This window comes from Callithrix jacchus, chromosome 7 (genome assembly GCF_049354715.1).
Source record: "Callithrix jacchus isolate 240 chromosome 7, calJac240_pri, whole genome shotgun sequence".
NCBI lineage: Eukaryota > Metazoa > Chordata > Mammalia > Primates > Cebidae > Callithrix > Callithrix jacchus.
Window position 1 is genome coordinate 91,368,676 of NC_133508.1, and position 16,997 is coordinate 91,385,672.

At 48.8% G+C, this 16,997-nt stretch overlaps 1 protein-coding gene across 8 annotated transcripts in view; it reads right to left on the bottom strand.

The window, feature by feature from the left end:
- Positions 1-2,316: 2,316 nt before the first annotated feature.
- Positions 2,317-16,997, bottom strand: part of CYB5RL (cytochrome b5 reductase like) — a 30,432-nt gene continuing 15,751 nt past the window's right edge. For 7 of the 8 annotated variants that reach the window (XM_035251587.3, XM_035251583.3, XM_035251589.3 and 4 more), the window contains 3 exons: positions 13,815-13,919; positions 9,078-9,281; positions 2,317-4,724 (listed from right to left, as the gene is read on the bottom strand). In XM_035251587.3, coding sequence (XP_035107478.1) covers positions 4,521-4,724; positions 9,078-9,281; positions 13,815-13,910 — 504 coding nt within the window. In that variant the 5' untranslated portion in view covers positions 13,911-13,919 and the 3' untranslated portion in view covers positions 2,317-4,520. Of the gene's footprint in view, positions 4,725-9,077; positions 9,282-13,814; positions 13,920-15,898; positions 15,951-16,997 lie in introns of all 8 variants that reach the window. The other variant, XM_054236282.2, reaches the window with a different exon arrangement.

Below are 16,997 nucleotides of genomic sequence, written 5' to 3' on the forward strand. Positions count from 1 at the left end.
TGTTCATATTTTGCCATGTTCATGTCAAGTATTTTTATAGTAAAATACACATATGGATATGGCTACAAGCCCTGTCACCCCGTCCCATTCCGTTCTGTCTATCACGAAAGGCCACCACTATCCTTGAAGTTGGTGTGTCTCCTCCTGAGTATTTGGCATTATTTTGGGTTTTTACTTTCCAAGAACAGGTATCTCACTGTAGCTACCCTTTCACAATGTGCATTTCACTCAGTTATGTTTTTACTTTGTCTATATTGGTACATGTGGATGGAGTTCACTTTAATTGCTGTATCCACTGTCTGAATATACAACTGCGTTTCTCCATCTGCTTTTTGATGGACATAACAGGCAATTTTTATTCTTTGCTATTTCAGAGAATGCAGCAATAAAAATCATTTTCATTATTTTTGAGACTGAGTCTTGCTCTGTCGCATAGGCTGGAGTGTGGTGGTACGATCTTGCCTCACTGCTATCTCCGCCTCCTAGGTTCAAGCGATTCTCCTGCCTCAGCCTCCTGAGTAGCTGGGATTACCACCACACCTGGCTAATTTTTGTATTTTTAGTAGAGATAGGGTGTCTCCATGTTGGCCAGGCTGGTCTCCAACTCCTGACCTCAGGTGATCCACCCGTCTTGGCCTCCCAAAGTGCTGGGATTACAGATGTGAACCACCATGACTGACCGTCAATAAAAATCTTTATATACATCTCTGGGTGCACTCATGTGTCACATACAACCTTTACAACAATCACAATATGCTGGAACTTGTGTACCCCTACATGACCTTGGAAAACTGCTTGAAGTCTCAGAAGCTTAGTTTCCTCATCAGTAAATTGGGGTCATAAAATAGCTTATATTTTGGGGAAGATTCTGTGCTTCAAAGTAAAGGAAATGCATTTAACCACATGGAAAGCACTTCTTGAAGATTAGGTGTCTATCGCTCAGGTATTCGACATTCAGGAAGTGCTGAGCATCCTCCCCTGTCCGAGGTACAATGGGCCGGCCCTCATGCTCACATGCAGATGAGACTGATGGGTGCAGTGACAGAAAAGCACGCACACCTCTCTGCTAACTGACCAAGCTGGAGTGGAAGCGACAGGTGAGGCTCTCAGAGGAAGTGACACTGAGCTGAGAGCTTAGAAGATGAGGAGGAGGCAAAAAAGGTGAGTGGGAGATGGGAAGTTGGGAGGCTGGCCAGGCAGAGGAAGCTGCAAATATAAAGGATGGGCTGAGGCAAGAGAACATGTTTGGAGCCTGAGAGGTAGGTGCGAGCAGGCCAGGGCATAGAATAAGTCTGGAGAGGTAGGCAGAGCAGACAGGCCATACCCCAAGGCTATGGGGAAACAGGGAAGGATTTCAAGCAGGGGAGTGACAGACTTGGATTTGTGTGTGGGAAAAATGGGTCTGATCTTGGCATGGAGGTGGCATGGACGGGAGACTGGGAGATGGGAGACCCATGAGGGGAGCACTGAAGTGGCACTGGTAAACGTGGTGAGGGGTGAACTGAAGCTGTCACCGCTTCTGCTACCAATAATCTGTTGCCTTCCTGAAGCTCGGGATGCATGCACACAGAGAGCTCTGTCTGGCTCACAGATTGCGAACACTTTGTTGACTTCTCCATGCCTGTGTGTCATGTCTAGCTCCTAAGTCTCCCTTCTCCCACTGCAACATCACACGGTGGTCATGCCTCCCACAACACGCAGTGGGCATCATCAGAGGAACAGCAGCTGATGGATGATGGAAGCACCCCCTCCCGCCCCAGCTCCAAGAGGTCTGAACTCACACACCACACCCCACACTGTTCTTAGGCTTGCTCAGCACCTTGTAGGGCACAGCACCTGGCCCTGCACTCTCAAGTTTTCAGGTGACAGGAGCCCTTTAGGCTTCTTGGCACCAGGGGCATGACTGGGTCCTCACCAATGTCCCATGATAAGAGATCCCACCAGCAGCCAGGCTGCAAAGAACCTACACAGACTGAGGGAAAGAGGAGGTCAACACATTCTAGGACAAAAGGGCTGTTGGTTACCAATGGGCGGCCTTGTCTACTATCTAAATATCATACATCTATAACGAGACAGGGACAGAGACACAAGAACTGCCCCAGACCTCTATTCCTTAAGTGGAGTTGTCCTTAACATTCTTTTTGATTTTATTATTATTGTTGTTATTTAGACAGGGTCTTGCTCTGTCACACAGACTGGAGTGCAGTGGCTCAATCACAGCTCACAGCAGCCTCGACCTCCCTGGCTCAAGCAATACTCCCACCTCAGCCTCCAGAGTAGCTGGGACTACAGGCGCACACCACCACACCAGGCTAATCTTTGTATTTTATTTTTATTTTTTGTAGAGACAGGGTTCTGCCATGCTGGCCAGGCTGGTTTTGAACTTCTGGGCTCAGGCAATCTGCCCGCTATAGCCTCCCAAAGTGCTGGGATTACAGGTGTGAGCCACCAGGCCCGGCAACACTCTTAATATTGAGAGATTTGGAAGCTTCTGAAGCCTCTATCCCCAGTGGCAGTGGTGCGCCCTGGCCTTTCCCTAGACTAGGCTAAAGCCCTTGCCATCCATTCCCCCAGCACTCTGCACTTCCCTTCTCATGACGCCATCCCTTTCACAATGACAGGTTGAATTTCTGCCTTCCTTGCTAGGCTGTAAGTTCTCCCATGGACATAACTGCAACTGGTGTGCTGTTGTTCCCCTGATGTCTGAACAGAGTCAGGCTCCTGACAAGCCCCCCGCTATTTGGAGCTGAGTCAATAGGACATGCTAACTGACGGAGAGGAAAGGGTGGAGGAAGACTCGCAGACCTCAGAGGCCTGGGGAGAGGAAAAGTGTCTTGCCCAAGTCACAGGCCAGGCAGGAAGAGATCATGGCTCCTGCTCGGAATCTCTGACTCTCAGTCAGGGCCTTTCCCACTCATTATACTGTGCTAGAAAGAGGTTATGAAACCCATAGAAAAGTATTCTTTAGTTAAATAAGCTTGAGAAACTCTGGGTTAAACAAAATGAAAGGAGTTAACATGCTCCTATGCCCATGCTTCTGGGAGAAGGTCACACACAGTACTCCATGCTCTCTGACCCTGGAACTCTGCCTGTGAAACAGTTTGAACCTCTGCACCATCCCCCAGCTCTGTATCATAATTATTTATTAAATGTGACATAGTAGAGAGATTTGTTGCAATTTTTTTGCGTGGGATAGGAAAATCCTTTTGTACAAATAATTACTCCAAGCCCAATAAACGAACGGGATAAAAACAGAACTGCTCTGGTTGAAGGGGGTCTGGGGATCCATCTGGAGCTGTCCTTTCACTGCTGCTATGCAAAGGACCCTCATCTTCTTTGGAGCACAGTTTGAAAACCACTGGTGCAGAACTCATACATGAGGTTGAAAGTAGGAGGCTTGTAGTTTTGGCTCTGCCATGGACTGTTTTACCTTGGGAAAGTCATTTAGCCTCATTGGGCTTCAGTTTCCCCATGTATACAATAAGTCTGTCACACTGTGTGTTTCTTGGAGTCCTGAACTTTCAGCTTTGATATGGTGAGGAGTATACTTCTATGACTATAAAAGTCTAACTCTAAGATTCCATGGCTTAGTATTCAGATTCTGGGATTGCCTGTAGCCAGCCCGAGCTGGTGCAGCATGCCGGAGCCCAAGCTGTGAAAATCAGAATTCATTAACTGCAGTGCGTTGCCCAGGGCCTCTGGGTTCCTGGGGTGGGTGACTGGAATCGGCAGCCACTCAGTGGGCAGAGCTGGGAGAAGGACCCAGGTCTCCTGACTCCTGCTCTATCTTTAGATCTCCATAGCAACAGTCACTAGGGCACCGAGCTGAAGGCACAGGCTGAGCGGCTGCCTGCAGGAGGGAGGGGCATTTCCTTCCCGCGCCTCTTTTGCTAGGCTGGGTTCTTGAGCCAAGAAAGGGGACTGAGAATGAAGCTGTTCACAGCAGGAAAGGTTTGGGATCAATACAAACTCCAGGGCCCCGTCTTGCTCTCAGGACATGGTCAAGTCATAGAACCCAAGACCTTTTTGTGTCAGGCTCATGGCACTGGAGGAAAGGTAGGGTCCTCCTCCAAAGAGCTCTTAGCCTCTCCTGTGTCCTTCCCTACACACCCAGGAGCCCCTAATCTGAGATGGTGCTGAGGCCACAGCTGTAGCCCCCAAGAGATCCTCTAATCAGAGGGGTCAGAGAAGCTCCTCCTGACTCTTCCACTGCCCAACTCCTACTCCTCCTGGGGCTCAGCCTGGACTTGGCTTCCTCTGAGGAGTCCTCCCTCACTCCCAGGCTGGCTGCTCACCTCCTCTGGACCCCTACAGTCTGTCTTTCCTCCAGATAGTAGGAGGCCAGGAGAAGTAATTAACCTCAAGGGGCAGATGAGAAGTAGAGGTCTGAGCAGTAACGGACACCTGGCAAATGAGCAGCAGGACCAGGCCTGGACTCCGTGTCTTCTGATTTCAGTCTGTGCTCCTTCCTGGGTCCCAGTAGCAGGCCCCTGGCCTGGGCTTTGGAAGGGAGGCCAGGGCTAGAAGAGGAAGTAGGAGTCCTCAGTGAGGCCTGCACACAGTAAGCACCTGGCTATGTCCTTGGTGAACTCAGCTGAGCCACAGACCAGTGCGAATGGCTTTCTCCGACAGCAGCTGACCAGCTCTTTAATCAGGTCCTGGCCCAGGCGGCCAAAGCGGGTCTTCTCTTGGTAACTCCAGGGAAGCCGCTCTGGGGAGCTCTCCTGGGAAGACAAGAAAGGTATGGGTGACTACGAGGGAGTGAGGGGTCCTTAGTGTTCTCACAGCCAGCTCATTTCTGAAAAATGAGGAAATTGAGGCAGAAGGGGTAGGAAGCCAACCTGTATCCAGTCCCACCACGGGCCAGGCACTTCCTCCTCACCTGAAAAACAAGCCTGTGGGAAGGCTATCACTCTCCCATGACAAGAGAGGCCCAGGGGAGAGGAACTTCCCCAGGGCACACAATGAGTCGGGGGCAACAGCAGGACTAGAACTCAAGTCCTGCCATTTCTCATTGCCTCCCAGCAGCCATTGCACCTGCCACTGTGGAGGAACGTTTTCTCTCCTGACTGTGGGTTTCCCAGAATCTTTCCACCGTTAGCCATCATCATCACCCTTGGAGCATAACTTTTCCTCATTTGTTTTAAGGTTTCAATGAACGTATTCATTTAGCAGGTATTTACCAAGTGCTTACTCTGTGCCAGGCACTGAGCTAGCTGCTGGGGATATGGCAGCTGCTCAAAACAGACAAGGGTCCTGGCTGCATACAACACAGATCCCAGGACACAGTGCCTTCATCAAGAAAGGCTAAGCTTGCATTCCAAGGCTGGAACCCAGGATCCCTCTCTCTGCCCTTCTAGCCTCAGCTGTGGCTTTTCTCCTCAGGATCACAAAATGAAGACTCCACTCCCAGGTGACTTGAAGAAAATGTATTTAAGTGAACATTTTATTAGAATACAACGTACATGTAGAAAAGCGTATAAAATATTAAGTATACGGTGGGCATTAATTACACCAGCACTGCAGCTCTCTGAACAGTGGCTAGTATACAGCTAGCCCTCTGTATCCATGGGTTCCACATTTGTGGATTCAACCTTGTGGATTGAAAATAGTTTTAGAAAAACATTAAAAAATAACAATATAGTAATGAAAACACAAATAAAAAATAATACAGTATAACAGCCACTTACTTAACATCTACATTATATTAGGTATTATAATTTAGAGATGATTTAAGGCACGTGGGAGGATGTGCGTAGGTTATATGCTAATCCCACACCCTTTTATATCAAGGACTTGAGTATCCTCAGATTTTGGTATCTGCAGGGGGTCCTGGAATCAAGCCCCCATGGATACCGAGGGACAACTATATATATAGTCTGAAGAATTTAAATGAAGAAACTATGTAACCAGCCCACAAAGAAAAAAAATCCAGAACAGCTATCATTCTGCAGATCCTATGAGGGCAAGTTGCTAGTTCCTGGGGCTAGGCACAAAGACAGGACTGGTGTGGGGTAGAGCTCCGCTGCCACTTTCCTGGCTGAGTGACTGTGGCCTCTCAGGATCATGATTGTGAGGAGAGTATCTGCTATGGAAAGCCACTGTACAGAGAGCCACAGTGCTGGTGTAAGCCCTGGCAGAGGCCTGTGAGGAATGGCCTCTATTCTGAAGCATACTCAAAGGGCCCTGGAGGCAGGTGCAGTGGCTCATGCCTGTAATCCCAGCACTTTGGGAGGCTGAGGTGGGAGGATCGCTTGAGCCCAGGAGTTCAAGACCAGTCTGGGCAATGTGACAAAAGCTGGTCTCTATGAAAAATACAAAAATTAGCTAGGGATGGCGGACCATGCCTGTAGTCTCAGTTGCTTGGGAGGCTGAGGTAGGAGGATCATCTAAGCCCAGGGAGGTTGAGGCTTCAGTGAGTTGTGATTGCACCATTACATTCCAGCCTGGGCAACAGAGTGAGACCCTGTCTCAAAACAAAAGCAAACAAAATAAACAGGGTCCTATCTCACAGAGCCTGTGCTAATAAGGGGTATCCTCTCCGATGATCTGGCATTTCCCATGATCTCACTATGGTCTGACCCACCAGGTGAAGCCTTGGGGCCCACTGGCCTCACCTTCCCTTTCCACTGCTCAATTCCCTCAGACCACTTAGGTTCAGCACAGCCCATGCCATCATACACCCTGAGATGCCCTGGGCCTGGCTGCTGCTGAGATGGGTAGGGGACCCCACAAACAGTGATGGTGCAGCAGGTGGGTGCCATGAAGGAGAGCCAGGGCAGTAGCAGCAGAAACACCAAGGCCAGCCTGGGAGCTCTAGGAAAGCTTCCAGGATGCACTTATACCTCAACAGGGATGTGAGGGCTACAGAGGTGTGAGGTGAGGAAGGGGGAGCACTCCTGGCAAGGGGAATGGTGTGAGCAAAGGCCCAGCAGCCAGAAAAGCCCAGCACATTTACAACCATGGGCAGAGCAGTGACATCAGGCCACAGCTTACAGGGAAGGTGGGCTAGGAGATGAGGCTGAAGAGGGTGGCAGTTCCCGGGCTTGGACCTCATCCTGTGAGCAGTAGGGAGCCAGGGAAGGGCTGGAAATGGGGTGGTGGTGTGGTCAGATCTGCCCTCAGGACTGCAGGATAAATTGGCAGAGAGTGGCTGGGATGGGAAGACTCTTGAGAATGCTGCAGCTGTGGCCCAGGCAGGGGAGGGAGCACGCTGAGTCAAGAGTGTGGACAAGCAGGAGCCACCAGTCTCCCCTTCACCTGCCACTGATGGCCAGCCTACTTGCCTACCCAACCCCAAGGCCACTACCACCGCCCTGGCCTAGCTGGTAGCTGAAGATCTTCTATTGCTAGTGAACTTTAACTTAAATGCCACATGCTTGGTAAAGCCCTCCTGACCCTGCCTGGCCTCTCTTGCCCACCGCTGGCATCCTGAATACCCTCACAGCACCTTGTGCTATGCTGCTTTATTCTGAGGAGCGCAGCCTTTGAGCAGGACTTCCTGGGTTCATACTCCACTCTCCACTAACCAGCAGTGCTACCCTGGGCAAGGTTCCTAACCATTCTGTGCCTTGGTTTCCACAAGGAGCATGATGGGCATATAAGCCTCCTGAGATTGTGGTGGAGATTAAATGAGTTAATAAAGTGCTTAGAATGGTGCTGGGTATAGAGAATGTGCTGAATGAAGGGGAGTCCTTTTCAGCCATCTCTATGGCTGTCACCCACAGACAGGTGGACAGCCGGGGGCTGGGAGTGGGTCACCTTCACTGTTGTGTCTCTGATACCTGGCATGTACTCAGGCAATAGAGGAGGGAAAGGAAGACTGGCCAGCAGCTTGGGGACCCTCTGCCAGGTGCCTGCCTTCCTGCCCTCCTCCAGGCATCCTTGCCCAGGCAGGGCCATCTCAGGCAGGCCGTCTGTGCTGCTGGGCAATGGTGGCCCAACCCCCCTGCCCACCCTTCGGGCTGCATGTTAGCCTTTGGCTCCATTCCCCTCCCTTGGGCACTTTCCTGCTGCCATGAATGTTCACCATGCTCTCAATGTCATGCCACTGAACATTCTGCCCCATAGACAGGTCCGCAGACCACAGCCCCCGGGGAGCCTAGGGACCCTGATATTGGGACAGGAAATCCAATTTCCTTACCCCCCACACCCAGCCACAATATTGAGGATCAAATAAGTGTTCAGGGACTATACAAAGCTGTCTCATAGGGGGACCAGATGGGAAGACACTCCATAGGACCAGGCAAGAAGGCTGACCCTGAGCACCATAGAATGCAGGGGTCCCAGCAGGAACCCCAACCCATGGGGGACAGGAGGGAAAAGTTAAGCTGTCAACCAGGGAAAGGCAGGCCACCAAAGGTAGCTGAGGGCCTGGCTTGAGATGAGGGGCAAAGATGAGGCCTGTGCTCTGGCCTATGGGGGTGGCCCTAGAAGGTTCACCTGCACGAACAGAGGGGATATAGAGTCAGCTGGAGAAGGGGTCAACAGGGAGAGTCACTGCCAGCTAAGGTGGGGTCTTCCAATGGAGGGACAGGCTGAGGTGGGAGGATACTAGCAAGCTCAGGGAACTCAGATCAGTTTACTCAAGCAGTCACTGATGGAGTCCCTGTTCTGTGTCTGGCATTATGCTAAGCACTCGAGAGAGAGTGCTGAGGCAGACATGTGGTCCCTGCCTCAAGGAACGTCACTCAGCTGGAGGGAGGTCTGCAGCCTGCCCCAGCCCCCACAGCCAGGCCCCTGCCCATGTCACTGGTGATGCCAGAGGGCAATGGGAGGCAGGAATGCATGGGGTGAGAGCCAGAGTTTGGCAACCAGACAGCCCTGGGCTCAAATCCTGGCCTCAACCCTGTCCAGCAGCCGGTGGGCAGCTTCACTCCCAGAGCATGGGTCTCCTCATCTGTATAATGAACGTGAGAACACCTGCCTTCTGTGCTACATACAGGTAGGTGCTCCACCAGTGGCAGGGATTATGACTGCACTGTCTATGGCCAAAGAGGCTACAGCTGGTCCTCAGGACAGGTGCAAAGGGACAGCAGAGTCTCAATCAAGAAAGGAAGTCACCATCCTGGGCTCACCTGGCTGAGTACAAAGAAGGTACGGACGTTCCAGAAACGGGCCTGGTCTTGGAGGAAGGTTTTCAGGTAGATGCTCTCAAAGGTCTTGAAGCAACCAACCAGAGTGACAAAAGTCTCATCATTCTCATTGTCTGTGATGCTCTGCAGGATGGGAACCATGGGGGCCAGGCCTGTGCCCGCAGCCAGCATGAGGAGCTCACCATACTGGGGAATAGAACAGGTATGTATGACAGGTGGGTTGGGGGAGTCTCACCCTATCCCCTCTACTATGGGGTTTTTCCTCATGCTTCCTTCAACTGGATGGCAGTGCCCTTCCTGGGTGTCCAACCACCTATGTCCCCTCTCTACCTCCTCCAGAAAGCCAACTTTGCTTGTGAAAGGCATGTGAGGTTTGAGTAACAGAGATGACAGGATATGGGGGCTGAAAGGGAACATAATATTATAGCCATTCCTGTAAGTGGCCTAGTTGCCTACTAAAGAATCTCCACAAGGACTCTCTGCTTACACACTTCTGCTGACAGGGAGCAAACTACCTCCCAAGGCAGTTTGCTCTACTACAAGCCAAGTCCTTTGCCAGAGAGGTCTTCACAACTTACATGAACTGAAATCTGTTCCCATCAAAGCCTTGGCCACTCCCAACACCATTCCAGCCCTGGAATGCTTCCTCTGCCCCAGGGTACCTCTGCAGAGATCTCAAGGGCCCACCTTGGACCTCTGAGCTTGCTCATCAACAGACTAAATGAAAAAATATGCATAAGCATGTAGCACAGCACTGGCACAAAAGAGTCACCTGAAAAAGGTGAATTCCCAGCTGGGTGTGGTAGCTCATGCCTGTAATCGGAGCACTTTGGGAGGTTGAGGCGGGTGGATCACTTAAGGTCGGGAGTTCGAGACCAACATGGCAAAACCCCATCTCTACTAAAAATACAAAATTTAGCCAAGCGTGGTGGTGCATGCCTGTAGTTCCAGCTACTCAGGAGGCTAAGGCAGGAGAATCACTTGAACCTGGGAGGTGGAGGTTGCAGTGAGCTAAGATCATGCCACTGCACTCCAGCCTGGGTGACAGAGAGAGACTCCATCTCAAATAAAAAAAAAAAAAAGGTGAGTTCCCACCCCAAGAGGTCCCAGTTCCATCAATTCCTCCTCACTGAATTTATTTATTGGCTCTAGGCCTCTTAAAGAGGGGTGACCTCTTTAAGGTCAGTGCCTTAAAGGTTAGTACCTGAGCAATGCTTTAAGTATCTTTAAGGCACAGATCTTAAAGAGGAGTATTCACCTACCTCATTCTAGAGATTAGGACTCTGGGTATAAATCCCCAACCATGTGATCTGGGCAAGCTCTTTCACCAATCTGAGCCTCAGTGTCCTCAGTGGTAAAACAAGAAAAGCACTTTCCCATAATAGCACCTATCTCAGAACTGTTACAAAGATGAAATAAGTTGAAGAAAAGTTGGCTGGGTTTGGTGGCTCATGCCTGTAATCTCAGCTACTCAAGGCTGAGACAGGAGGATCGCTTGAGCTCAGGAGGTTGGAGCTATAGTGCGCCATGATCATGCCACTGCACTCCAGCTGGGCAACAGAGTGAGACCCTGTCTCAAACAAAACAAAACAAAACAAACAAAAAAGAAAGTGCCTGGTGCAGATCCAGTTAGATTCCTCCCCTTCCCCAAGCTGCGGAGACTCCTGCCTGGCAGCTACTGCTCCTCCTCCCATCCCAGCTTGGGCTATCCTCTAGGAGGCTTTCCCCGATCCGGGGCAGGGGAGGGTCCTTTCTTTGTGTTTCCACAGCTCCCTCTGAATCCCTCTACACCACACTGGCCACACTGTGCTGCTGTCATCTGTCTGTGTATCTGACTCCCCCAGCAGACTATGAGCTTCTGGAGGACAGGGGCCTTATCTGACCCATCTCTGTACTGGGTCCCCAGAGTGCAGTACAGGCCTGGCCCTGGGTGGACACTTGTGTCTGTTTGTTAAATGAATGCACAGACAGATGCTAATATATCAGTCTACAGGGCTGCTGTAATATCCATCTGTAATGAAGATGACTGCAGAGCAGTAAAACTGGGCCTGGAAGAAGGCAGGAGCTTCCCAGACCTCCTCATGGGGCAAAACCAAGGCTTACTGAAATTTCAGTGAATGCATATTAAGGTGGGAGTCACCATTTCTTTTTCCTCACCATCAGGCCCTACAACCTCCCTAGATAAGAAATGCAGGAGCTGGACACGGTGCCTCATGCCTGTAATCCCAGCACTTTGGGAGGCTGAGGTGAGGATCACTTGAGCCAAGGAGTTTGAGACCAGCCTGGGCAACCTGGAGAAACCTGTCTCTACAAAAAATATAAAACTTTGATGGGCATGGTGATGTACATGTAGTCCCAGCTACTTGGGAGGCTGAGGCAGGAGGATTGCTTGAGCCCAGTAGGTGGAGCTGCAGTAAGCTATGACAGCACTCCAGCCTGGCAACAGAGGGAGGGAAGGAAGGCAGGAAGGCAGGAAATAAATGTAGGGCCTTTCAAGTGTTCTATGCATGTGAAGGAGCAGCCACAAGGCATAGGGAGGCTCCACCAGAAAAGGGGTCAAGACAACGTTCATCTGTTACCCACTCTAGGCCGGGAGGAAACACAGTTTCTATTCCCTGCTCTCAAGGACCTGGGGGATGCATGGTTAGTACTAGGAGAATACTATGAAAGAGTATTAACATATGCATAGGTTTATGGGAAGATACAGAAATTAAAGAATAAAACAAAAGAAAAAACCCGTATGCATAGCACATGTCTGTAGAATGGGAGTTGTAGCATCTAAGTGCTGCTGTGAAGATTATGTAAGTCACTATATAGCGAGTGCTAAGGTCCGAGCCTGGCACGCATGAGGTGCTACAAGTGTTTGATATTATTTATTTTTTTTTTTAAGTTTTTTTTTTTTTTTTGAGAGGGAGTTTCACTCTTGTTACCCAGGCTGGAGTGCAATGGCGCGATCTCGGCTCACTGCAACCTCCGCCTCCTGGGTTCAGGCGATTCTCCTGCCTCAGCCTCCCAAATAGCTGGGATTACAGGCACGCGCCACCATGCCCAGCTAATTTTTTGTATTTTTTTTTTTAGTAGAGACGGGGTTTCACCATGTTGACCAGTATGGTCTCGATATCTTGACCTTGTGATCCACCCGCCTCGGCCTCCCAAAGTGCTAGGATTACAGGCTTGAGCCACTGCACCCGGCCCCTGATATTATTATACATACATATTACACATGTGCATGCAGTGTGCATTTGTACATATACTCATGTGGAAGAGGATTTGGAAGGGTATACAGCTGTAAGATGGGTGTGTCTGAGTAGATTGCCTGTGTGTTTTATTTTCTTCTTTTTGCCTCTTTCCATCTGATGATTTTTGGGTAATGAACATGTACTGCATTTATAACAGGGAAAAAACAATAAAAGCTATTTTTCTTTTTCTTTTTTCTTGAGAGAGAGTCTCTCTCTGTTGCCCAGGCTGGAATGCAGTGGCAAGATCTCGGTTCACTGCAACCTCTGCTTCCTGGGTTCAAGCAATTCTCACACCTTGGCCTCCCAAGTGGCTGGGATTACAGGCATGTGCCACCACGCCTGGCTAATATTTTTTGTATTTTTAGTAGAGATGGGGTTTTTGCCATGTTGGCCAGGCTGGTCTCAAACTCCTGACCTCTGGTGATCCATCCTCCTTGGCCTCCCAAAGTACTGGGATTACAGGTGTGAGCCACTGTACCCAGCCAATAAAAGTTATTTTAAAATTAAACAAAAAGAATGGAGAGGAAGGCATAATTCATTCTTTTCCGTTTGTTTGCATTTTGCTTTGTTTTCCTAATTGTAAAGGTAATAGGTGTTCACTGCAAATGGTTTAGAAAGTATAATGAAGAAAATAAAAATCACCCATAAGTCCACCACCCAGAGCTGCTAACATTTCATTGCATTTTATTTTCATAGTCTGTGCATTTTAACTTAGTTTCCCAACCTCCTGTATATTCAGTTTTGTACCTAGCATTTGTCACTTGATCTTACAGCATAAGTATAACATCATTTATAAACATAATCTTAAAATCCAGGATATTATTTTATCAAGTACCTATAATCCAGTGTATTTAACTGTTCCCCTGCTGTTGGATATTCAGTTGTTTCCAATTTTCGGCTATTATAAATAAAAATGCAATGAACAAACGCCAAAGAGCCAGCATTTTGATTCATTCCATAAGACAGTAGTCCAGAACTGGAATTACTGGGGCAAAGAATTTGAAGGTTCGGAAGGCTCTTGGTACATACTGTCAAAATGCTTTCTAGATACGCACCAACTGATGAGAAATTACAAATTCTTCCTGGGAAAGTTGGGGAAGGGTTTGGACATGCCAAGATGACGCGGAGGGGAAGAGCCATCCGAGCTGGGAAGTAGTGGGCTCCCAAGCAGGAAGTAGTGGGGTATATTTAGTCATGTGATTGCACTGTGAAACTGGAAAGGCGTCTGAGGCAGAGAGCTCCTAAATGCCAAATACGTGAGTCTGATGTTCTAAGCAATGGCCATCCTGGATAGCTTTGGAGCTGACCAGGCAGTTTCATTTATAAGTGTCTATTTCATCTCTTCCCATGTCCAACCCCTAGGATACACTTGAGATTGGGTTTGAGCTCAGGGATAATAGCACAGTGAGATACTGTGGGCTGAAACATGAAAACCACAGACAACGGGGATCTCTAGAAGATTTAAGGTGCTGGCACTGACCTGGTTTGGTTTATAGAAGAAATCTCCGAAAGGTCCTCGCCAGAAAGCTATGGCTCCTGCTCTCCAGGACTCAACATACCGAGACATCAGCCCCATCTGGTAGCACTGGAAGCAAACACAGGGAGACGTCAGTAGGACAAGTACATGCTGCCAACACAAACCAGATTAGCCATTAATGTCGAGCCCATTCTGTACGCTAAGTGCTTCATACGTGTTATTTTCATTTAATCATTCTCTTCATCCTACAAAGTTGGTACAGCCATTCCCAGTTTTCAGATGAGGCCCAGAAGCTTATCCAGAAGGTAGATAGGAGGCTGGGATGAGAATCCATAGGACCTAAAGCCTTCAGCATAGAGGTCCCAAACCCGAATGCCCACAGGGCCCATGCAGGTACCATAAATGAGTGAATAGCTGGGTGATGATTAATGGCAATTAACACACAGTCTCAGTGTCAGGAGCCAATAGGGAGTGACAGGGACTATGATAAATTGGTGAGCGAATGCTCCTTCTAAGGAGGGAAGCCACTTTGCAGGTTTCAGTCCATAGTTTGTGGGGCCTAATTGGCCAGATCTATTGAATTTCCAAAATCAGCAGGAAATCCATATTTTTATTTAAAAACTCCCATTTCTGAAATGTCTGCAATTAATTTAAAATTTTAAAACTCTATGCTGGCCAATACCAAATACATTTGTGGGCCAGATTCAGTTTGCAGGCCACCCATCTGCAGTCTCTGCATTATTCTACACCATCTCCTGGCTAGATGAAAAATGAAGGTTATAGGAGTGATTCCTCCATGGGGACGGGAGTCTATATTTCCTGGGTCACTTCACTGCCCACTCTGTGCCAGGCACCACACTGAGGACGCAGGCAAGACAGCTAGATCTTAAGCTTCATGAAAGTAGCCAGTGCCTGAACCATGGAAATAACTTAATATTAATATCTGAATCAATCAATCCAGATTCAGATTCAGGCTCTCCCCTTAAGGAGCTCACAATCTAGAAGGAACCTAAGTCTCAGACATATACAAGGTAGAGACCAACCATCTAATACCCATGAGAAAAATAAACTAGGAATAAACCTGAGAAGGGTACAGTCACTTCCATGGACGGAATCAAGGATGGCTTCCTGGAGGAGGAAGCATTTGAGTCGGACCTTGAAATACGGGCAAGATGGAATTCACTGGGAATGGGAGCAGGGGTGCAGAGAGGGCTCTGGACATCAGGTGTACTATGGTCAGGTGTAGGACAGCCTGGGTCATGTTTTGGGAACAGCAAGTGAACATGGTAGGGTGAGGGTGAGGGCAAAGCACTGGGAGACAGGACTGGAATGGTGTTTGGAGTAAGATTATAGCCAGGCTTAATGGAGAGACAGGGCTTTGGACCCCAGACCTGTTTGTAAGTACCCATAACCATCTCCCTTGCCTTCCTTGGGCACCACCTGCACAAGACAAGGGAAGCCCCTGGCTCAACTGGAAGGGGTCGAAAGGAAAGGTGTGGTTTTCTTCTGCCTTGCTGGAGGCTGTCTCCATGCAAACTTTGTTTTCTGGCCCCAGTCTAGCGGGAGGCATGACCCCAGCTGTGGCCTTAGAGGCCATATGGCATACATAGATAGCACCCAAGGAGAAGGGAAGGATTCTTCTATGTTGTCTTTAGTACTCTGACATGGCTTGGCTATGTCCCCATTCAAATCTCACCTTGAATTTCCATGTGTTGTGGGAGGGACCCAGTATGAGCTAACTGAATCATTGGGGCAGGTCTTTCCCGTACTGTTCTCATGAGAGTGAATAAGTCTCATGAGATCTGATGGTTTTATAAAGAAGAGTTTCCCTGCACAAGCTCTTTTCTCTTGTCTGCCACCAGGTGAGATATGCCTTTCGCCTTCCACCATGATTGTGAGGCCTCCCCAGCCATGTGGAACTGTGAGCCCATTAAATCTCTTTCTTTGGTATTGCCCAGTCTCAGGTATGTCTTTATCAGCAGTGTAAAAAGAGACTAATACATACTCACACAGAGCCTGGCACAGAGTAAATGTCCAACACATACTTGTTAAACAGAACTGACACTGAACTTTTGTTCTTATATTACCCGAGGGGCCTTGGGACAAATGATGTCATCTTCTGAGCTTCAGTTTCTTCATCTGTAAAATGGGAATAATATGATCTACTCTGCAGGGTGATCATGAGATTGAAATAAGATAATTAGAATAAAGAGCCAGAGGCAGTGCCTGATGCCCAGAAGGTGCCTGAGAGATGAGAGGTCCTCCTTCCCTTCTGCATGGGAGGGTCAAACGATAAGCCCTGCCTGCCTTCCCAACTTGCAAAGACATTTCTGGCTCTTCCTAGCCAGTGGCTTAGAGATAATTAGGCATCTCTCTAAAGAGAGGCTTTCTGGTAAACGAAGGACAAAATCAGCCTTGCAGCTGGGAGAGATCCAGCTGCCCTGAAGAACTGACTCCAGGCTTATGCTTTCCATAGAAACACACTCCGACGAGCAGCTTGGGGAAGCAGGCCATTTGGAGAGGATTTGTGGAATCTCCCAGACAAACAGTTGCATGAAGGGATCCCATCCAAGCTTATGTGTGAGGGAATAAACACTAGGCCTCGGAAGGCAGGCAGGAAGGCAGGAGCTGGAGACAGTGCTAAGGTCTCGGGGTCAGGACTCACCTACTGGCAGCATTTCTTACTAGCTGTGGGGCCATGGGGCCTCTGGGGGACTCAGTTTGCTTATCAATGAAATATAGATAATAATTCATGTCTTTTAAGGTAGATTAAAGATGTGAACACCATCCTTACATATTAGTATTATGATTCCATTGGGGAAATGATGATCTAGAGCTGTATTAGGTTGACCGAAATGAAGCTGATGCTTCTTTAAAAAAGTTAGAATATCAGCAGTTTCATGTAGCTTAACCTAATTATTCTTTCCATGTAATTGGGCCTCCACAACTTCTTACATATTTGTTGCCTATTCCTTGGGTCTCCAGGGTGTTTTGTGTTCAATCTACTTTGTTCATCTCATCTCTGGCAATTCCTCCATCCACCCCGCCTGCCCCACAAGCACCCTCTCCTCCTGTCTCTCAGGCTGGGTACAGTTCCCAGAAGACTTGTTCTATTTCACTCCACCCAACCTTTGGTTAACCATCCCTTCAGCCTAGAATGCCATTTATGGTCACTGCCAATTTGTA